Source organism: Cyclopterus lumpus, chromosome 13 (assembly GCF_009769545.1).
Source record: "Cyclopterus lumpus isolate fCycLum1 chromosome 13, fCycLum1.pri, whole genome shotgun sequence".
Classification (NCBI taxonomy): domain Eukaryota; kingdom Metazoa; phylum Chordata; class Actinopteri; order Perciformes; family Cyclopteridae; genus Cyclopterus; species Cyclopterus lumpus.
In genome coordinates, this window is record NC_046978.1 from 8213704 (window position 1) to 8230531 (window position 16828).

The 16828-nt window shown below is 41.9% G+C and overlaps 3 protein-coding genes across 4 annotated transcripts; all 3 read left to right on the forward strand.

Annotated features, from left to right (window-relative positions):
• Positions 1 to 2040: 2040 nt before the first annotated feature.
• Positions 2041 to 5496, forward strand: aldoca (aldolase C, fructose-bisphosphate, a). The gene is made up of 9 exons (XM_034548256.1): positions 2041 to 2078; positions 3276 to 3408; positions 3572 to 3783; positions 3959 to 4013; positions 4118 to 4278; positions 4365 to 4448; positions 4557 to 4731; positions 4837 to 5036; positions 5148 to 5496. Exons 2-9 carry the CDS (start codon positions 3297 to 3299, stop codon positions 5238 to 5240), a joined length of 1092 nt encoding a protein of 363 aa, XP_034404147.1. The 5' UTR covers positions 2041 to 2078; positions 3276 to 3296; the 3' UTR covers positions 5241 to 5496.
• Positions 5497 to 7307: 1811 nt separating this feature from the next.
• On the forward strand, positions 7308 to 11158 carry srsf1a (serine and arginine rich splicing factor 1a). Of its 2 annotated transcripts, XR_004610776.1 has the most exons (5): positions 7308 to 7654; positions 8227 to 8405; positions 9416 to 9588; positions 9763 to 10339; positions 10756 to 11124. XR_004610776.1 is itself a non-coding variant. In XM_034549202.1 (4 exons), the coding sequence occupies exons 1-4, from the start codon at positions 7467 to 7469 to the stop codon at positions 9952 to 9954; spliced, it is 732 nt and encodes a 243-aa protein (XP_034405093.1). In that variant the 5' UTR covers positions 7308 to 7466; the 3' UTR covers positions 9955 to 11158. The 2 variants fall into 2 exon arrangements, 1 of the variants encoding a protein (XP_034405093.1); XM_034549202.1 differs by having other exon boundaries at positions 9763 to 11158.
• A 448-nt stretch (positions 11159 to 11606) lies between these two features.
• On the forward strand, positions 11607 to 13678 carry dynll2a (dynein, light chain, LC8-type 2a). The gene is made up of 3 exons (XM_034548395.1): positions 11607 to 11795; positions 12286 to 12435; positions 13250 to 13678. Exons 2-3 carry the CDS (start codon positions 12304 to 12306, stop codon positions 13385 to 13387), a joined length of 270 nt encoding a protein of 89 aa, XP_034404286.1. The 5' UTR covers positions 11607 to 11795; positions 12286 to 12303; the 3' UTR covers positions 13388 to 13678.
• The last annotated feature ends 3150 nt before the right edge of the window (positions 13679 to 16828 follow it).

Here is a 16828-nt window from a genome sequence, read left to right on the forward strand (position 1 = left end):
CAGTTGAGAGGGAGGTGTTAATAAGATGGGTGAGAAAGGGAAGAAGGTCGGGAGCAATAGACTGGAGAATGTGAGATGGGATGGGGTCAAGGGGGCAGGTGGTTGGGCAGGCAGAGGTTACCAAGGTCAAAACTTGATTGGGAGACAGGGGGTTAAAAGAGGAAAACGAGGGGGAAGAAGATGAAGTTACTGGAGGTGTAGTTATAGAAGATGGATTAGTGAATGAGGAGCGTATGTCGTCTATCTTTTTTGTGAAGTAGTCAACAAAGTGGCTTGGTAGAAGGGTGGAGGGAGGAGGGGGTTAAGGGGGGTCAAGGAGGTTGGAAAAAATAGAGAAGAGCTTTTTGGGGTTAGACAAAGAGAATTCGATTCTGGATTGGTAATAATATTAAGGCCTTCTCTTTCTTCATGTCTAGAAAATCACCCTTAACCTTAATCAATCAAACTTTAGAAGAACAAAAACCTCCTGTCAGGATCAGTGACACCAGCATTACGTAGTCCCACTGTGGTATTTGCTGTTGGGTAAAACATACCAAGTGTCTAATTCTAAACCAGTTATCCTATAATGTCGTACCTGGATACATTATGGCCAACTTTCAGCCTCGGCTCGACCTATTTAGAGGAGCGCTCACAAACCCGTCGAGGACAACCTTAATAGAACAGAAAATTGAGGACCAAATAAAGTATCATCATTAAATGTTTTTAATTAGGTAACAGCGAGAGAGAGAAAAACCCAGAGCCCCGGAGGAGACAGCCACATATAATTGCTTTACTCCTTGAAGTCAAGTATCTATTTAAATCTGTATCTTTCTGAAAGGGAGTGCACCGGCGCCTCCTCCCACTGCCAGCCTGACATTGAATTCCCTCTCAGGCCCTTGTCTTAGACAGGTCCACCATGTCTGTGGTGTGGCTGTATAGTGGCAGGCAGTCCAGTGACCCATTTCTAGTTTCCGAGGCACACTGACCCACAATAAGGAAGAGAGGAGTCCCCCGAAATGGAGGCGAGTCACTAAGTCCAACTAAATACCTACATCTTGTGGCACAACACAAACATGCAGTTTCTTGAACACAGCTTCTTATACTGCAATGATGCAGACAAACATAATTCAACAAATCCGTACACAACATGAAGAGGATCCTGTTAAGCTCACAGAAATGTAATCACATCATTTGTTCTCTCTGTGTTGGCATTTTTAAACAAACATGGTCTGACACAGTATAAAACAAGCGGCTTCCCACTTTGTGAGCTGATTGATGTAACACGCGTGATAAATAATGGGGGTAAAAGTAGAAAATTCCTTCATCAAAATGGAAATGATGTAGTTGACCTCATTTTGGCCTAATTTGGGCCATATCACCATGTTCATTTACTGGAACCTGAAAATGATTTCTATTTCGGAAGCCGTTCCATCACATTCTTTACAGTTTAAAGCTCACAAAAAGAAAAGAAAGCCACCGAGTGCACGAATTGCTCTGAGACTGAAACGCCCCGGAGGATTTGAGAATGAAGACCAAATTATCAGGGGACTTGAAACTTTCCTCTGGGCACATTTTTACCAATTAGGATAAAAAATAGCACATCGTCAGGTATTGTTAAACGCTTAAGTTAGTTTTCTATATGGGAGGAGGCTCTGAGAGAATACATTATTTTACAATCAGCTAACAATAAAGAGTTAAAACAAAGTTAAAACAATACAGTATATATATATATATATATATATATATATATATATATATATATATATATATATATATATATATATACCAGCAATGCAAGTTTACAAGCACTAAATTAAGATTGAGTGACAGAAGAAATGCTAAAGCTGCCGTATCAGCATAAGAAACAATAATCTGCATGGCTGGAGAGAAAAAATAAGTCTTTATTTAAATAGAACAATGATTCATCAAAGATCTTCTAATTTACAGTATATGGGGCAGAGGCGGGTGTACAAGCTCCGCCCAGGGGTGTCGGCTTATGAGGTGTGACATACTTGAGCTTGATACAAACCAGCACTGACTGAGAGTCTCCAGTTAGTGTTCATCACATCAGTGGACAAGACACATTTGATTTCTGTCAGGTAAGAACTGCTAACGTCTTTTTTAAATCTAGGGTTACATCTCTGACTTCAGAGTACATCTCTTTTTCACTGTAAACTTGCAGTTGTTACATTACATTACATTACATGTCATTTAGCTGACGCTTTTATCCAAAGCGACTTACAATAAGTGCATAAAACCGTGAGTCCAAACTCAGAACAACAAGAATCAAGCAAGTACAATTTCTTCAATAAAGTTAAACTACAAAGTACTATCCGTAAGTGCCATTTAAGTGCTACTAAAGTGCTATCGGTAAGGGACATTTAAGTGCTACTACGGCATTTAAGTGCTACCTATTCAAGGTATAGTCGAAAAAGATGTGTTTTTAGTTTGCGCCGGAAGATGTAGAGACTTTCTGCTGTCCTGATGTCAATGGGAAACTCGTTCCACCAATGAGGAGCCAGCACAGCAAACAGTCGTGATTTTGTTGAGTGTTTAGCTCAATGTGAAGGAGCTTCAAGCCGATTGGCAGAAGCCGAGCGAAGTGAACGGGCTGGGGTGTGAGGTTAGACCATGTCCTGAATGTAGACCGGACCCGATCTGTTCGCAGCACGGTACGCAAGTACCAATGTTTTGAAGCGGATGTTAGAAAGTTGCAAGCGGGCCGATTGGGAATATTTAGAGTAATGCCAAACTTAAGTTTACACATCCCTGATTTGTTTTTACTTGCATTAACTCTAATGCTTTAACATCCTCTTATACACCATAAAAACATATTTAATCCATTTTACATTTGAACTTGTTATGCCTCGGTTGTATCTGTTTCCAATCGCTTCAGTATTTTTCTTGTGAGACTCTAACGTGTGAATTTCACCTCTCAGGATCAAAAAACACAATATGCATTATCTTAATACTTTTGTTATTTGGTGAGTGGTTTAGTTCCTTTGATGTATCATCATGGGATGTTCAAGTAATCCATCTTTTTGTTGTGACATTGGTTTCAACCTTTTTAACACATCGTCTCTAGAAGCTCAACCCAGTTGAGAAAACATCAATAAGGACTGTTGTCAGAATGTCATACCTCCTTTGGCTCTACTCCTTTTGAGAAAAACAGAGGGAGAAACAAATGTGGATGAACCTTTTGACATTTTCTGTCCAAACAAACTTCATGGATGGGTGATATGTGTCTTTGTTTAGTCATTGATGTTTGAATAATACAACCACATCAACTTCCAAAGGCTGTAGGACAATCACTCGGGATGACGCACCAGTCCCCCACACTCTCCGAGGCGCAGAAGAAGGAGCTACATGAGACTGCTCTACGCATAGTTTCTCCAGGAAAGGGCATCCTGGCTGCAGATGAATCTGTGGGTCTGTAGCACTCTCTCTTTTCTTTTAACGGTAGAAAACATGCATGCCAATAATGTTGCACTCTGACAATTACACTCAACAGTCAGTTATGTGACTGATGGAGACCATCCAGTCCAAAGAGTGCACAGTATGGATATTACAAAGGCATGTATGTTAACTGCAGGCAGCATGGCTAAGCGCCTGGCCCAGGTGGGGGTGGAGAACACAGAGGAGAACCGCAGACAGTACCGGCAGATTCTCTTCAGTGCAGATGATCGCATCAACGGCTGCATCGGAGGGGTCATCTTCTTCCATGAGACGCTGTACCAGCACTCTGATAACGGCGTTTCCTTTGTCAAAATGATCAGGGAAAGGGGCATCATGGTCGGCATCAAGGTGTGGCAGTTTAGTTCCAAATCATTTAAATGTGGAGCGTCAAATCATACCAACCCTTGAGGGAATATAGGTTGATTTTCTGATTAAATGTGTATCATCATGGCAATGCATTCTGGTTATCAGTCGTTTCTGTATATGATAATTCCACATCAGGTTTCTATACCTTATTCCACAGGTGGACAAAGGCGTCGTACCTCTGGCAGGAACCTGTGGAGAAACCACCACGCAGGGTCAGACCAAAACAATTTAGTTTTGCTGCCGATATCACTCACACCCTTCAGAGGAAGGCATTATTTATACGAGACAAACTATCACTCTTTTCTGAACTTCACAGGTCTGGATGGATTGTCAGAGCGCTGTGCGCAGTATAAAAAGGATGGAGCTGTGTTTGCAAAGTGGCGCTGCGTGCTTAAAATCAGTGACACCAATCCATCGAAACTGGCAATCACAGAAAATGCTAATGTTCTTGCGCGCTACTCCAGCATCTGCCAGCAGGTCAGAACCCAACAGTGTAAAACCATGTCGATACAAGTTTATGATGCATCTGTGTTGGTCTGATAATCTTTCCTTTTCTCGGCCAGCATGGCATTGTGCCCATCATAGAGCCGGAGATTTTGCCTGATGGAGATCATGACCTGAAACGCAGCCAGTATATCACTGAGAAGGTGGCTTTTCTACCTCTCACATACTACATGTGTGCCATTGTTAGATTCAAGAGAGGAAGGAAAGTACCTGTCGTCTGGCCCTTTGGTGAAACAATGTGTGTGTTGCAGGTCCTGACATCAGTCTATAAGGCCATGTCGGACCACCATGTGTACTTGGAAGGCACTCTCCTCAAACCCAACATGGTCACCGCTGGACACAGCTGCCCCACTAAGTACAGCCCAGAGGAGGTTGCTATGGCAACTGTAACCAGCTTGCGCCGCACTGTCCCCCCGGCGGTCACAGGTGACCCCCGAACGCTGTTGTGGCTGGAGATGATTTTACAGAGATATGTTTGAAGTTTGCAGCAACAAAATGAAAGTAAAACTAGATTCTTTTGTTCACACACAGGAGTGGCTTTTCTCTCAGGTGGTCAGAGTGAAGAAGAGGCCTCTGTTCACCTCAATGCCATCAACAACTGCCCTCTGGCCAAACCCTGGATCCTAACGTTCTCCTTCGGCCGAGCCCTGCAGGCGTCTGCCCTCAGAGCATGGAGAGGACATAAAGAGAACGAGAAAGCCGCCACTGAGCAGTTCATCAAGAGAGCAGAGGTACCTCCGCCTCTTGTTTTCTGCAGATCCTGATCCATAACTTGACCACTAATCAGCATGTGTTTCCTATTCTGTGTTTATTTGCTTGTTTAATGACTTCTCTGTCCACAGGCCAACAGTCTGGCATGTCAGGGGAAATCCACTGGTGGGGATAACTATGGCGAGTCTGGCCAGCGCAGCTATGGCTCCTGTCATGCATACTGAGAAGCCATGTTTCCATAAGCACCGTGTTGTCTTTCATCACCATAGCAAAGAGGAATTGTAATGTGGATAATTAGGTGATCTCAGAATTCGGACTCTCGTGATGATGTTGAATAAAAAACAAGCGTGTCTCTTTGCCTTGACAAAGGAGGACAATCAGAACATTGCCTGGATATTTCTAATGCATGTTGCGGGGATGTTTGCTTTACTTTTGTTATGGATGTACATGCTCTTGTGACAGTGCAATCTTGCATTTACTACTTAGCAACACAAATACTAACAAGCCATTTGCTGTTAGTTAATTGGATATTTGCTGCTGAGCAATGGCGTAAGTTTGTATGAAAAATAAGGATGATTACGGAATTTCTGACCTACAATTTCCCACCTGTTAGGTGGAAATATCTATATATATATAATATATGTGCAAATCTTCTCTGTGTACAAGGTTGTATACTTTAGTTCCGTTAGTGACAATGCACAATAATAAATATTGCACCTGAATTAGCTTCAATCTAATCTGTCTCTGCAGTGGTGGGTAGAAAGTACAATCCACACAGCAGACATTTACAACACAATGTGATTTTGTGCCTGTTGTCATTGTGAACTTCAAATAGTCTGATAAACAGTTAAAATGTAAGCATGCAAGCAATAAAAGAGTGTCCAGGTTCAGTCTGGTGTGGGCGTTTAGTTTTTTGTTTATCAAAGGTTATGTGAAGTGTCAGTAGACCAAATAATAAATAACATGTTTTAGTATACTGTTGTGTTTCCTATACAATAATCAAATTAGAGACAGTTAGGTAACATACCGTATGTTCAATAGTTATACTTCTTTAGTCCTCTTGATCTAAACGTCCAAAATATACAGTATGAAAGGTCAAATTTGAAGTACAGGTTAATTCAAAATGTTGAATGATAATGCCCACGATATTGCATGTAATGTCCCACTATTGCACAGTATGTCCCAAAAGACAAACCGCATTAAGGATCCTAATCCAGAGAGGGAGAGAGAGAGAGAGCGAGAGAGAGAGAGAGAGAGAGAGAGTAAACAAACAAAGCAGAATGAGCAGAGGAAATCTATTAACTCTCTAACAAACAAAATATGGCAATATGATCACTTAATTATTTCTCAAGGGATGTGGTGATAGGAATGCATGCAGTATTGATTCATTCAAACGTAATTTCCTACAGCAAACAGGACTATTCCTATCAGGCTAATTTCCTCGCTAAAATGTATTTTTCGATTTCAGGAAACAATACATCAAATCTTCAAATTCACATATTACGAGACAGTTTTTCCATTTCAATCTCTGTAGTCTTAACACCATCAAAGCTGTCTTGGCTGTTTTGATGTCTTTTGTATAGTGACCCACAAACCATTTACCAACACGTTTAGTATGGAACAATAAGTTAAGAATAAGATAACCGCTATACCCATCGTGATAAAGGGGTGTATACATTTATAATAATTGTTGATTAAAACTCGACAGGAGTAATCTAACAATTGTATTAAACTTTGACAATGGTAATTCATATGCTATTGTAACATTATGCAAGATTATACCTACAGTATGTGTTTTCATTATCTTTGTAGCAATCCAGAGGGAGTTTTCCACCTAATATTGACATTTTCTGTGTCTGGTTGATCATATAACCTGTAATTTAGGTTAGCATCAGTTTCAAAGTAATGATGGAGTAAATTATGGTGTATTGCATTTGAGAATAGAAAGTATTTACGCTTTCTTGTTTTCCCTGTTATTTTTCTTTCAATAAGGTATCTGTCTGCCCAAAGACATAATGAAAAGTAAAAAGGATTTGACCGTAACTCTTACTAATATACACGGCCCCTGTTAATAAACCAGTGAATTAAAACAAATATTTAGAGTGGACTATCATTCTATTAGTTAGATTTAGTTTTGCTACTACCAAAGACATTATTAATGGTCATCACAACCCCTTGACGTTTCGCGGACTATTTCGTAAGGCGGAGGTGTCCGCGCTGGCTGCGGTGTTTCAGATATTCATTACGGCTTCTGTAAAGGAGTTTCGGGTCCGGACTCCGGAGGAGTGGGCGCCTCACTGGAAGTCCTGTCGCTCCACTAAACACCCTTCAGGTCGCCCAGTTGAACGGCGTGTTTGATTGCTTGGCCCTCTCTGCTCCACAGCGTGCACAGTGCTCGGAGTCTCCGCCCACTAACCGTTAGCTGAAGTAACGGGCTATCGTGCGCTGCGATGTCGGGTGTAGTGCGAGGCCCCGCTGGGAACAACGACTGCCGGATTTACGTGGGAAATCTCCCCCCTGATATTCGCACAAAAGACGTGGAGGACGTGTTCTACAAATACGGGACAATTCGAGATATCGATCTGAAAAACCGGAGGGGGGGGCCGCCTTTCGCCTTCATTGAATTTGAGGACCCCAGGTAAGGTGCTAACAGTTAGGCCAGCCCCTTTCCGTTGGGGGGCTAACACACTCGTGCTCCGACGCAGGCTCGGACTAGTCCCTGGACTCACTGCAACCGGACCATGTCCTGTCAGCGGGACGTGTTGTGTGCGGTTCCGGGTTTCAATGTGTGTTTCTAAACGAGGTCTAACGTTTGCTCACGCGCCTTCGTTAGATCCCACCGCGTCCTAATGCGGTGGACAGCTACTCACCCCTACACTTTGCATTGTCCCCGGCTAGTACGTTAGGTCAGTCAATGCACTCGTGAAGTGACGCTACGCTTGATGGAGGTAATTTGTATTGCAAAGTGCAACGAATAACAAATAACATTGTGTTTGTCTTAGCACAAATGGAGGCACAATGACCGTATTGCCGTGGACGTCTGCACGGCGGATTAGCTAACGTTACCGTAAAGCGGATCAGGCTAACGTTAGCCGCTAGCGTGGCTGACCCCCGTCCGTCACTGCAGTTCCTCTAAGTATGTGTGCGTGTCAAACTTAGTTGCCCGCCCTCCGCGTGCTTTATCCTCAAACCGTGTCGTTTTATTACCAGGGACGCCGATGACGCGGTCTATGGGCGAGATGGGTACGACTATGACGGCTACAGGCTGCGGGTGGAGTTCCCTCGGAGCGGTAGGGGCTCGAGAGGCGGCTCCGGTGGGATCGGTGGAGCTCCCAGAGGACGATACGGCCCGCCCTCCAGACGCTCCGAGTACCGGGTCATTGTGTCCGGTAAGCAGTCGTTTAAATAGCTCATACGCAGATGGGTAATTACAGAAGTCTGCCTGAAGTGTCATTTGCTGGCCTTTTTATATGAAGTTTGAGAGGTTGAAGTTGCCCAACAAACTTTTGAAAAGTTGAGCTCCGGTGGTTTCTACATTAGGATTCTTAATAAGGTTAAATATGGAGTATGCATGCAAATCGAACATTAATAGTGCTGTCATGATACCAAAAGTGTGACTTTAAAATGCCACCTGCCTGTCGTATCTCGATACAGAAACGATCCCAGGGCAAAACCCTATAACATCAGGAAAGGTAATGAAATAATAGATGATAGAACGTGGAACTTCTTCTGTTTTCACTAGTTATTCATAAAGAACACATTTTGTCAATGCAAGAACATAGAGGGTGTGAAAAGTCACAAAACAGGACTGTATAAGCATAGTGGGTTCATACATTTTAATATCCCACCAGGACTGGTAAAACTCTTAACTTAGATCAGCTATACATTTACATCTCTCCACCCTTGCATGTTTCATTTCTGCCAATAACAGAAATCCTTGCAAAGATGATGAGTAACACAATTTAAAGTTATCTTGTCAAGTTTCCTCTTGTGTTTGTACCTGTTTGTACCTTCTTTTTTTTTAATACAGATCAGCGAGGCAGAATAATGACACAACATTCCTGCCTCGAACACACACAACAAAGGGCGTTAGAAACAACTCAACTCTAGTGAAGCCATTTCAGTGGTGTCAAGAAGTTGTGTCATAGGTTGCATTGTCTGATCAGGTTCTTTTTTGAGACCCCCAATACAGCCAATTAGAGATGATGGGTGGACGATTGATCGGAGCACCCTTGTTAAATGCACCAGATGTATTCAGGAAGGTTTATTTTCATCCGTTGTCTTCAGCCAAACATTGAGAAGGCAAATGGAACAAAAATGACATATTATACATCTAAACTTACAATGTCATAAATAGGAGAATATGCGTCAGCTAATGTAACTTTGGGTAATGTTTCAGGACTCCCTCAGAGTGGCAGCTGGCAGGACCTGAAGGACCACATGCGCGAAGCGGGCGACGTATGCTACGCCGACGTTTTCAGAGACGGAACCGGGGTTGTAGAATTTGTGCGCAAAGAAGACATGACCTATGCCGTCCGAAAGCTGGACAACACCAAATTCCGCTCACATGAGGTATGTGTAGTGATTTGATTCACCTCATGGATAATGTTTCTTTGCTGTGTCCAGGTGAGTACTTCAAAGAATGCTCCATATTGAAGCACACCTGGCCCTCATTTCCTTCTATGGTTTTTCCACCATAGGAAAGAGTGTTGCCTTTTCAATGTCAAGTTCTCTTGTGTCCGCCAGGGAGAGACTGCTTACATTCGTGTGAAATTAGACGGTCCCCGCAGCCCAAGTTATGGAAGATCGTGCTCCCGCAGCCGTGGCAGTCGGAGCAGGAGCCGGAGTCCCAGCCGCAGCCGCAGCAATTCCCGTTGCCGTGGCAGAGGATCACCCCGCTACTCGCCTCGTCACAGCCGCTCTCGCTCCCGTTCTTAAACCTTTCTACCACCGATGTTTTTGCCCATGTTTTTACCACCCATGTTTTTACCCTTCTGATGTTTTTGCTCTCTTTCATGAGTTTCTCCAGATGTCAGCAATTTATTTGAATGTTGGCATTTCATGTCCTGATGTCTTTGTGGATGATCATGGTATGTAGATGTACCTACCCCCCTCCTCCTCCTCTTTCACCCTCTCTCCCCCACCCTCTCCAGTTGCTTTGTCCTTTTTGTTTTCTCCTCCTCTCTCTGTCCTCTCAATTTTTGCAACATTAGGAAACATCTGAAGAGAAGGATTAAAGTGATTTGGAATAAAACCATTGTGGAGCACATTCAGTTTGTATGGTCAGGATAGGACATTGAGGAGCATTCAGGTCGAGGCAATGGTACGCTTCATATTTCATAAATTGAACGTTTTGATAGGTTGCCATCATGCATGTCATATTTAATAAGGCCATATGTGCTGTACTTTGTTATATATACTATTTTTAACTTGCTACTCTTGCTGGTGACAGAATAAGCAGTCCTAGATCAAGTGTTTGTGATGTAAGTGTAACATCTTTGCTGTCAAATGTAAAAATCTGAATTACTACTTTGTTGCAAAAACGTCCCACCTTTTTAAAAATGTCCTCATTGGTTAACATGTTTTAACTTCAGGGAGCTACAGTTTTTGTGCTCAGTGGTGTTTTTCTTTTTTCTTTCATGATCTAACATGAGTGCACAAAAATGGAAAAATTAGGCCCAAACATTTTGACATTTTATTCTAACAGTCTACCTCTGATTTTCTTCCTGGTATTTCAAGGTTTTGAATGGAGGAGTGGCTCAGTGGATCCCAATCCTTGGAGCTGGATGAGTGGAGCGATTAGGAAAGGGATAGGCAAGGATGGATGCTTGGAACGGGATCAGTTTTCCAGGATTCAAATGAGTTTGATTTCAGAACTAATTAACAGGAGTCCCAGAGCAACATTTTGTTTCCATTAGGCCCCCAATGTCTATTTAAAGTGTTAAATTGGTAATGGCTTTATTTTACAAGAAAACGAAACTGAGGACCAGGAAGTTGGATCAAAGGATGGAGTCGTAGAAGCCTGGTATGAAGGAATTAAACATTGGGGAGTTTGGGAGGGGGTTTCATGTGGGAGGGATTCGTATGTTTCATTTTGCTTAATCTTGCTTTTTTCTCTTAGCATTTTCAATAAAACACTTTCAAACAAGAATACTTTAGTTTGTTTGTATTTGTCTTAGCGTATTTACCGTTTAAAAGACTTTTCCTACACTTAATAATTACAACTTTCACAAATTCCATTCACTGTATTGTCTTTAAGAAGAAATTAGGGATGAACCCGATAGAGCAGAAAATGAAGACTATTTGCATAAAACCATCCAATATGACCGACAACACGCCAACGCAATAGCAGCCCATATATGTCCAGTACTCAAAGCTCCAGTGTCCCATCCGTGACGACAACTGGTGAAAAACCCTTTTACGCGCAGCCAAACGATACCTACTCGTGGCCAAGGTCTTGTTTCCTTTGAGCCCACAGTCGGTGATGTACACTGTGAATGATGCATTGTGGGATGAAATAAGATGCCGGCAGACCGGAGCTGGAGAAAAACGCTTGCAACACACGGGGAGGCTGCAGCTCAGCCAATGACAGGGTGCAGCATGCAGCAGAGGGGCGGGGAGCTATTGGAGCGCAGCAGAGAGCCAACCTACATGCTTATTGTGTGAATCTTTAAAAAGCAATTAGCCGCAGCATCATCTAAACCTCCCCCTCCTCTGGCTGGGTGAAATACATATTTTTGAGGGGGGAAAATAAGTGTTTTCATTCGGCTCAAGAAAAGGTGAGTTGCAGATTCCCCTTTTGTGAAAAAGATTGACTTGCATGCCATGACATATTTCTGATTCGGGTTTCTCTCGTCATGTGGAGCGTTTTACTGTATCTCGACAGGCACGCAGAACAGCGGGTGTCTGTTTTTTTTTTGCCTGAGCACATGAGTAATCAGATACATCTCGATACTTCTGGTCTCCCGATGCTGCTTTTATCGGAAAGGGATTTTGCCAAGCAATGTAACTCCACCTGTATCAAGTTTCGCAGCCAATCTATGGAACACTCAAGTCGTCGTTTCGATGTCACACGTGAGCGCAAGTTCCGAGTGTGAATCAGTGCACATTGTTGTGAAAAAACGCGCTGTCAAACGGCCATTCTTCTGCGTACGAGTGATGTTTTCGCGATGATCCGGCTGGCCTAAACAATCCCCCCCCCTCATCGCCCCACGTGCGGTGTTCATTTTCAGTGCAGTGAACGTGCTCCCTTTTTTTCTCTTCCTCAAGGCATCCTCATCCTCAACCATGACTGACAGGAAAGCTGTGATCAAGAACGCCGACATGTCCGAGGACATGCAGCAGGACGCGGTGGACTGTGCCACCCAGGCCATGGAGAAGTACAACATAGAGAAGGACATAGCAGCCTACATCAAGAAGGTGAGCCCGGCCGGTCGCGTGGATGGGTCCTCTGCGCGTTTACATCACCCGCACATGAGCTGCACATTCGGAGCCCTTTTGTATTCTCAGATCTATTTTCGTTACAATGTGGAGACGAGGCGCTTGTGATCAGGGCCGTAGCCAGGATTTGTCTTTTTTTTTTTTATTATCGGGAGTTCACAAGTCCCCCCTTACACACACACATACACACGCACACACACGCACTCCTACACACCACCTCAAGTAATTGTATTTGTTATATTTGATGTTGACTGATGTCACAACATGAATGTCTTTACACTAAAACAGGCATTACAAAAATAATTTTAATAAAAGTACAAACTTGATAATGGACCCAAAACGTATATTTATGATTAAAAGCCAGTCTACATTTAGGTTAATGCTGTAATGCTTTTTCAAAGCCTTTTGAATTCAACTGTATCGTGATTTTTTTTTTTTAATTTGCTTTCCCCATGGCCTAATAGTATACATTCTAACAAAGAAAATTATCACCATTTATTTATAACTGTCATCAAAAATGATAAATCTTTGCTCGTTTCAGCTCCTCGACTGAGGATTTTGATTGTCGAGCGCGCCTTGGTTCAGATAAAAGATTTGAAGATTTCTCTTCGGGCTCTGGGGAATTGCAAGAAACATTTTATACCACAAGTAATTTATACACTAATGGAGAAAATAAGCAGCAAATGAAAATATACATTCCCTCAATATCCTCAATGGTACCCATGTCCTTGATCATGATGCGTATGCCAGAATTTTGGGTTTACACTAATCGTCTTTTTTCGACCTGTTTCAGGAGTTTGACAAGAAGTATAACCCCACCTGGCATTGCATCGTCGGGAGGAACTTCGGCAGCTACGTCACCCACGAGACAAAGCACTTCATTTACTTCTACTTGGGCCAAGTGGCCATCTTGCTTTTCAAGTCTGGCTGAGGAGTTTCTGCTGGGTGTTGAGGAGTTTTTCTCCCTGAACCTAAATCGGAAGATGCACTGGTGGCTGATATCTCCCATACACTAATAACGACATACCGTAATGATGCAAACCCGGCCGTGTGCAATTGCATGGACTATACACTTTAATATGTATGTTACAGTAAGTTTACTTTTCGGTAGTTGCCATTTGAATGCAACTGAAATAGTTTTTGTTGATGCTGTTAAATTCTAGGTTGTAAAAGATTTCAACGTGGCCCTTGATTGTATAATAAAGGAAAGCTGTAGAATGTAGTGGTGCATCTGCTTTCCTTCACAAGTGGAATCGCCAGACCCTGTTATGAGACTCCATCTGTCGGTTTAGATGGTCAAATCGTTCTGCGTGCACCAGTTTAATAATTCATTATCAAGATTTTAACGTGTGATCATGAAAAGAAGTTGAACAATGGGGCAAAAATAGTCTTCAGATGATGAGTTATTTCACCGCTATCCTTTGGTTTCCATGCTAACAAACAGGATGGGTTCTGTTTATACCTGCTATTTTATTAATTAATTTAAAGTCTGTACATGCAAATGCAAAACCTTTAACGTTTTCAATTTGGATTTAAAATGACATGTCTCAGACAAAGATGTCACAACATCCATCAAGCTTGACATTTTGGACCTAACACAAGCCAGTGCACACATTTACAGGGATGTTTGGTTTTCACTGTGAGGGACGATAGAGCAAATTAAGCTCAAACACAGACCTTAAGCCTGTAATGTCCGAGTAACATCACGACATACTGGTCACCAACATCTTCCAACTTGCCTACCTAGATTTCATTCTTGTAATCCTGTGTTTCTGCATGTTTGGAGGATAATAAACACAATTGATTTAGCTGTCATCAAACACAAAACCTAAGTTCACCTCGAAGCTAAATCATTTATTTAACTTTTGAGTATGTAGATATTGGACTGAGCTTTAGGAAGGCGCTTTAGATGAAAACAACTCCGCCGATGCTTACCAACACCTGTGTGTTTCAGATGGTTGTGTCGTCATGTGTGGCTTGTGATACTTGACCCTCAAACGCTTAATTTTTTATTTACTTTTAATTATTTTTAACGTGCGCTGCCAGACATGCAGGAAATACGACACATTTAAGAGTACTTCTTAAAGCAACTGGAAGGAGACGTACCTCTTGTCTAATTGATTTGGGGTTTCCTTTTTGTCATGTCAGCATAATTAGATTCAAAGGGCATGTTTGGATCCTTTCAGAGACCGGTTGGAGGCATGTCATCCATGCAGTTGGTTAACACCACACATTTCTTGCTGTGTGTAAAGACAATGTTTTCAGTTGCTAACTCTCATAATCCAACAATGGTAAAATGTGTTTCTCAAGTGTTAGCTTGGATTGACATCGAGGAAGTCTTCCTAACTATTGTCGGTGTCAACTGATTTATATTGTTTTCCTCTGGCATGTATTTTGCTGTGTATATGTAGGAGCCGTTTGAATGCTGTTACATTTGCACAAAACATGTGCCTGTCATTGCTCTCAACTGTAACCGGCTTGAGTACAATAGAGTTATCCAGTAGGTTGCTACAGAACCAAAATCGTATAAACTCGATAAAATAAAAAAATACATAATTGTTGACTTATTACAGAGTGGCCTTTTTCTTGTCATTGTCCATTATTTGACCGATTTATGCGCCGCTCACGTGTTTCTGCAGTAAATATGAAGCTAGCACCGGCAGCTTGTTAGCTTCGCTTATTACAGAGCTAGACAAACAGCTAGAGATGTAAAACCAACATATAACTTAACTCCTGAGCTTAAGAGGTGCTGGCAGGTAGATGTGTAACCTTTTGGCAGACCCATGCTAGCTTTTTCCCCATTTCCAGTAGTTACGCTAAGCTAGATTAACCGTTCATGTTACTGTTTGAGACACAAGTGGTATCAATCTCTTCATCGAACTCGCCAACAAAGGGTAATATTATTTCCAAAAAGGTCAAATCAGTTAGAGTATGTAACTTTTGCTAAACAGCAGCTACTTTCTACAAAAATGTTATGCTAGCACATGCTAAACTGTAGCAGAACAGTACCTTACCAAGTCTAGTCGGTTCATATATGTAAGGACCTTTTCAAACTTCACCATATAAATATTTTTAAATGGGCCCGTTTGTTTTCCTGATTTCGTATGAGTTCAACTTTTCATTTTTCGTTTCCTTTTCCAGCGTTACACTGCATCACTTTAGGTCTATACCGTGAAGCAAAAATGGTAACAATTGACCCATTCTAGCTTCTCCAATGTGAGATGTAACTCTTGTATCATCGTAGATCTAACATCTTTCATGTTTTTAACTGAAAAAGCCATCTTTCTTTAGGTGACATTAAATCACATTGGAAAATTGTGAAGTCTGAAATCGTAGGAACTAATGAACGGCTGAACCAGAAAAATAAGCACATGAACGTAATGAAAAAGGTCTCTTTAGTTTACAATAATTCAGCTCTCGTAACAAACCTTGTTTAGACATGTTAATACATCAATATATTATTGAAGCCATTACTGATAGCTGATAGTTCCTCAAATGATAAACAGATGAACATCACGTAGGTTTATGTATACATGCGTGAAAGCTGCAAGGCACAAAGTATCTTTGCAGTGTTGGATTCACTGTGTGTTTACTCTGAATAACTCTGGCTCTGGTGGTGTGAAAAATAGTCCATAGCAACAAGTGTGTGAGACCTTCAGTCAGCTGAGGAGCACAAAGCAAGTGAGCACAGCAGGTGCAGTTTGGGCTGGCATAAAAATCTGCAGATGACAAACAGGAACAGACGTGTGACATCAATTTCAATCCAGAGAATGTGTGTCAGGATCAGGGCTGATGTAATGGTGTACATTTCATTGTGAGGTAATTAAGAAAAAAATGGCGTGGAGTGTATGTTTTCCTTCAGTACAACATGCAACATGACCATCTCCTGAGATGTTTTATTGTTGTTTTTTTATTGACGGGTAGAGTGTCATGTCTTGAGTTTAAGTTATGTGATGTCATGTAAGTGGAAAACTGTAGAAACAAGAGCATGTCGCGCCAGCAGAGCTGAGAAAGCAGACAAATTAATGGACAAGTGACTAATGAATAATTTCTAGAGACAGACTGAGGTCAAAGCGGGTGAAATGAGACACTCTGTGGACTTAACTGGAACACTTTGCCTAAATATTAGAAACGCTTTTTGCAGTCACATCAACAACATCTACATGGTTTTGAAGCTCAAAAAAAATAAATTCCCTTTAACACATCAATGTCCTTGGATTCACTTGCAGCTCCCTTTCGTGAGAAATACTGAATACTTAAAAAAAGACTTGATGTAACACAACAGTCTCGAGTTTGTTCATTCACATTTTAAAATAGAAGTGCGGCAGAGTCCCCGCCTCCCCTCACCAGACACACATATCTGCCTGATTCT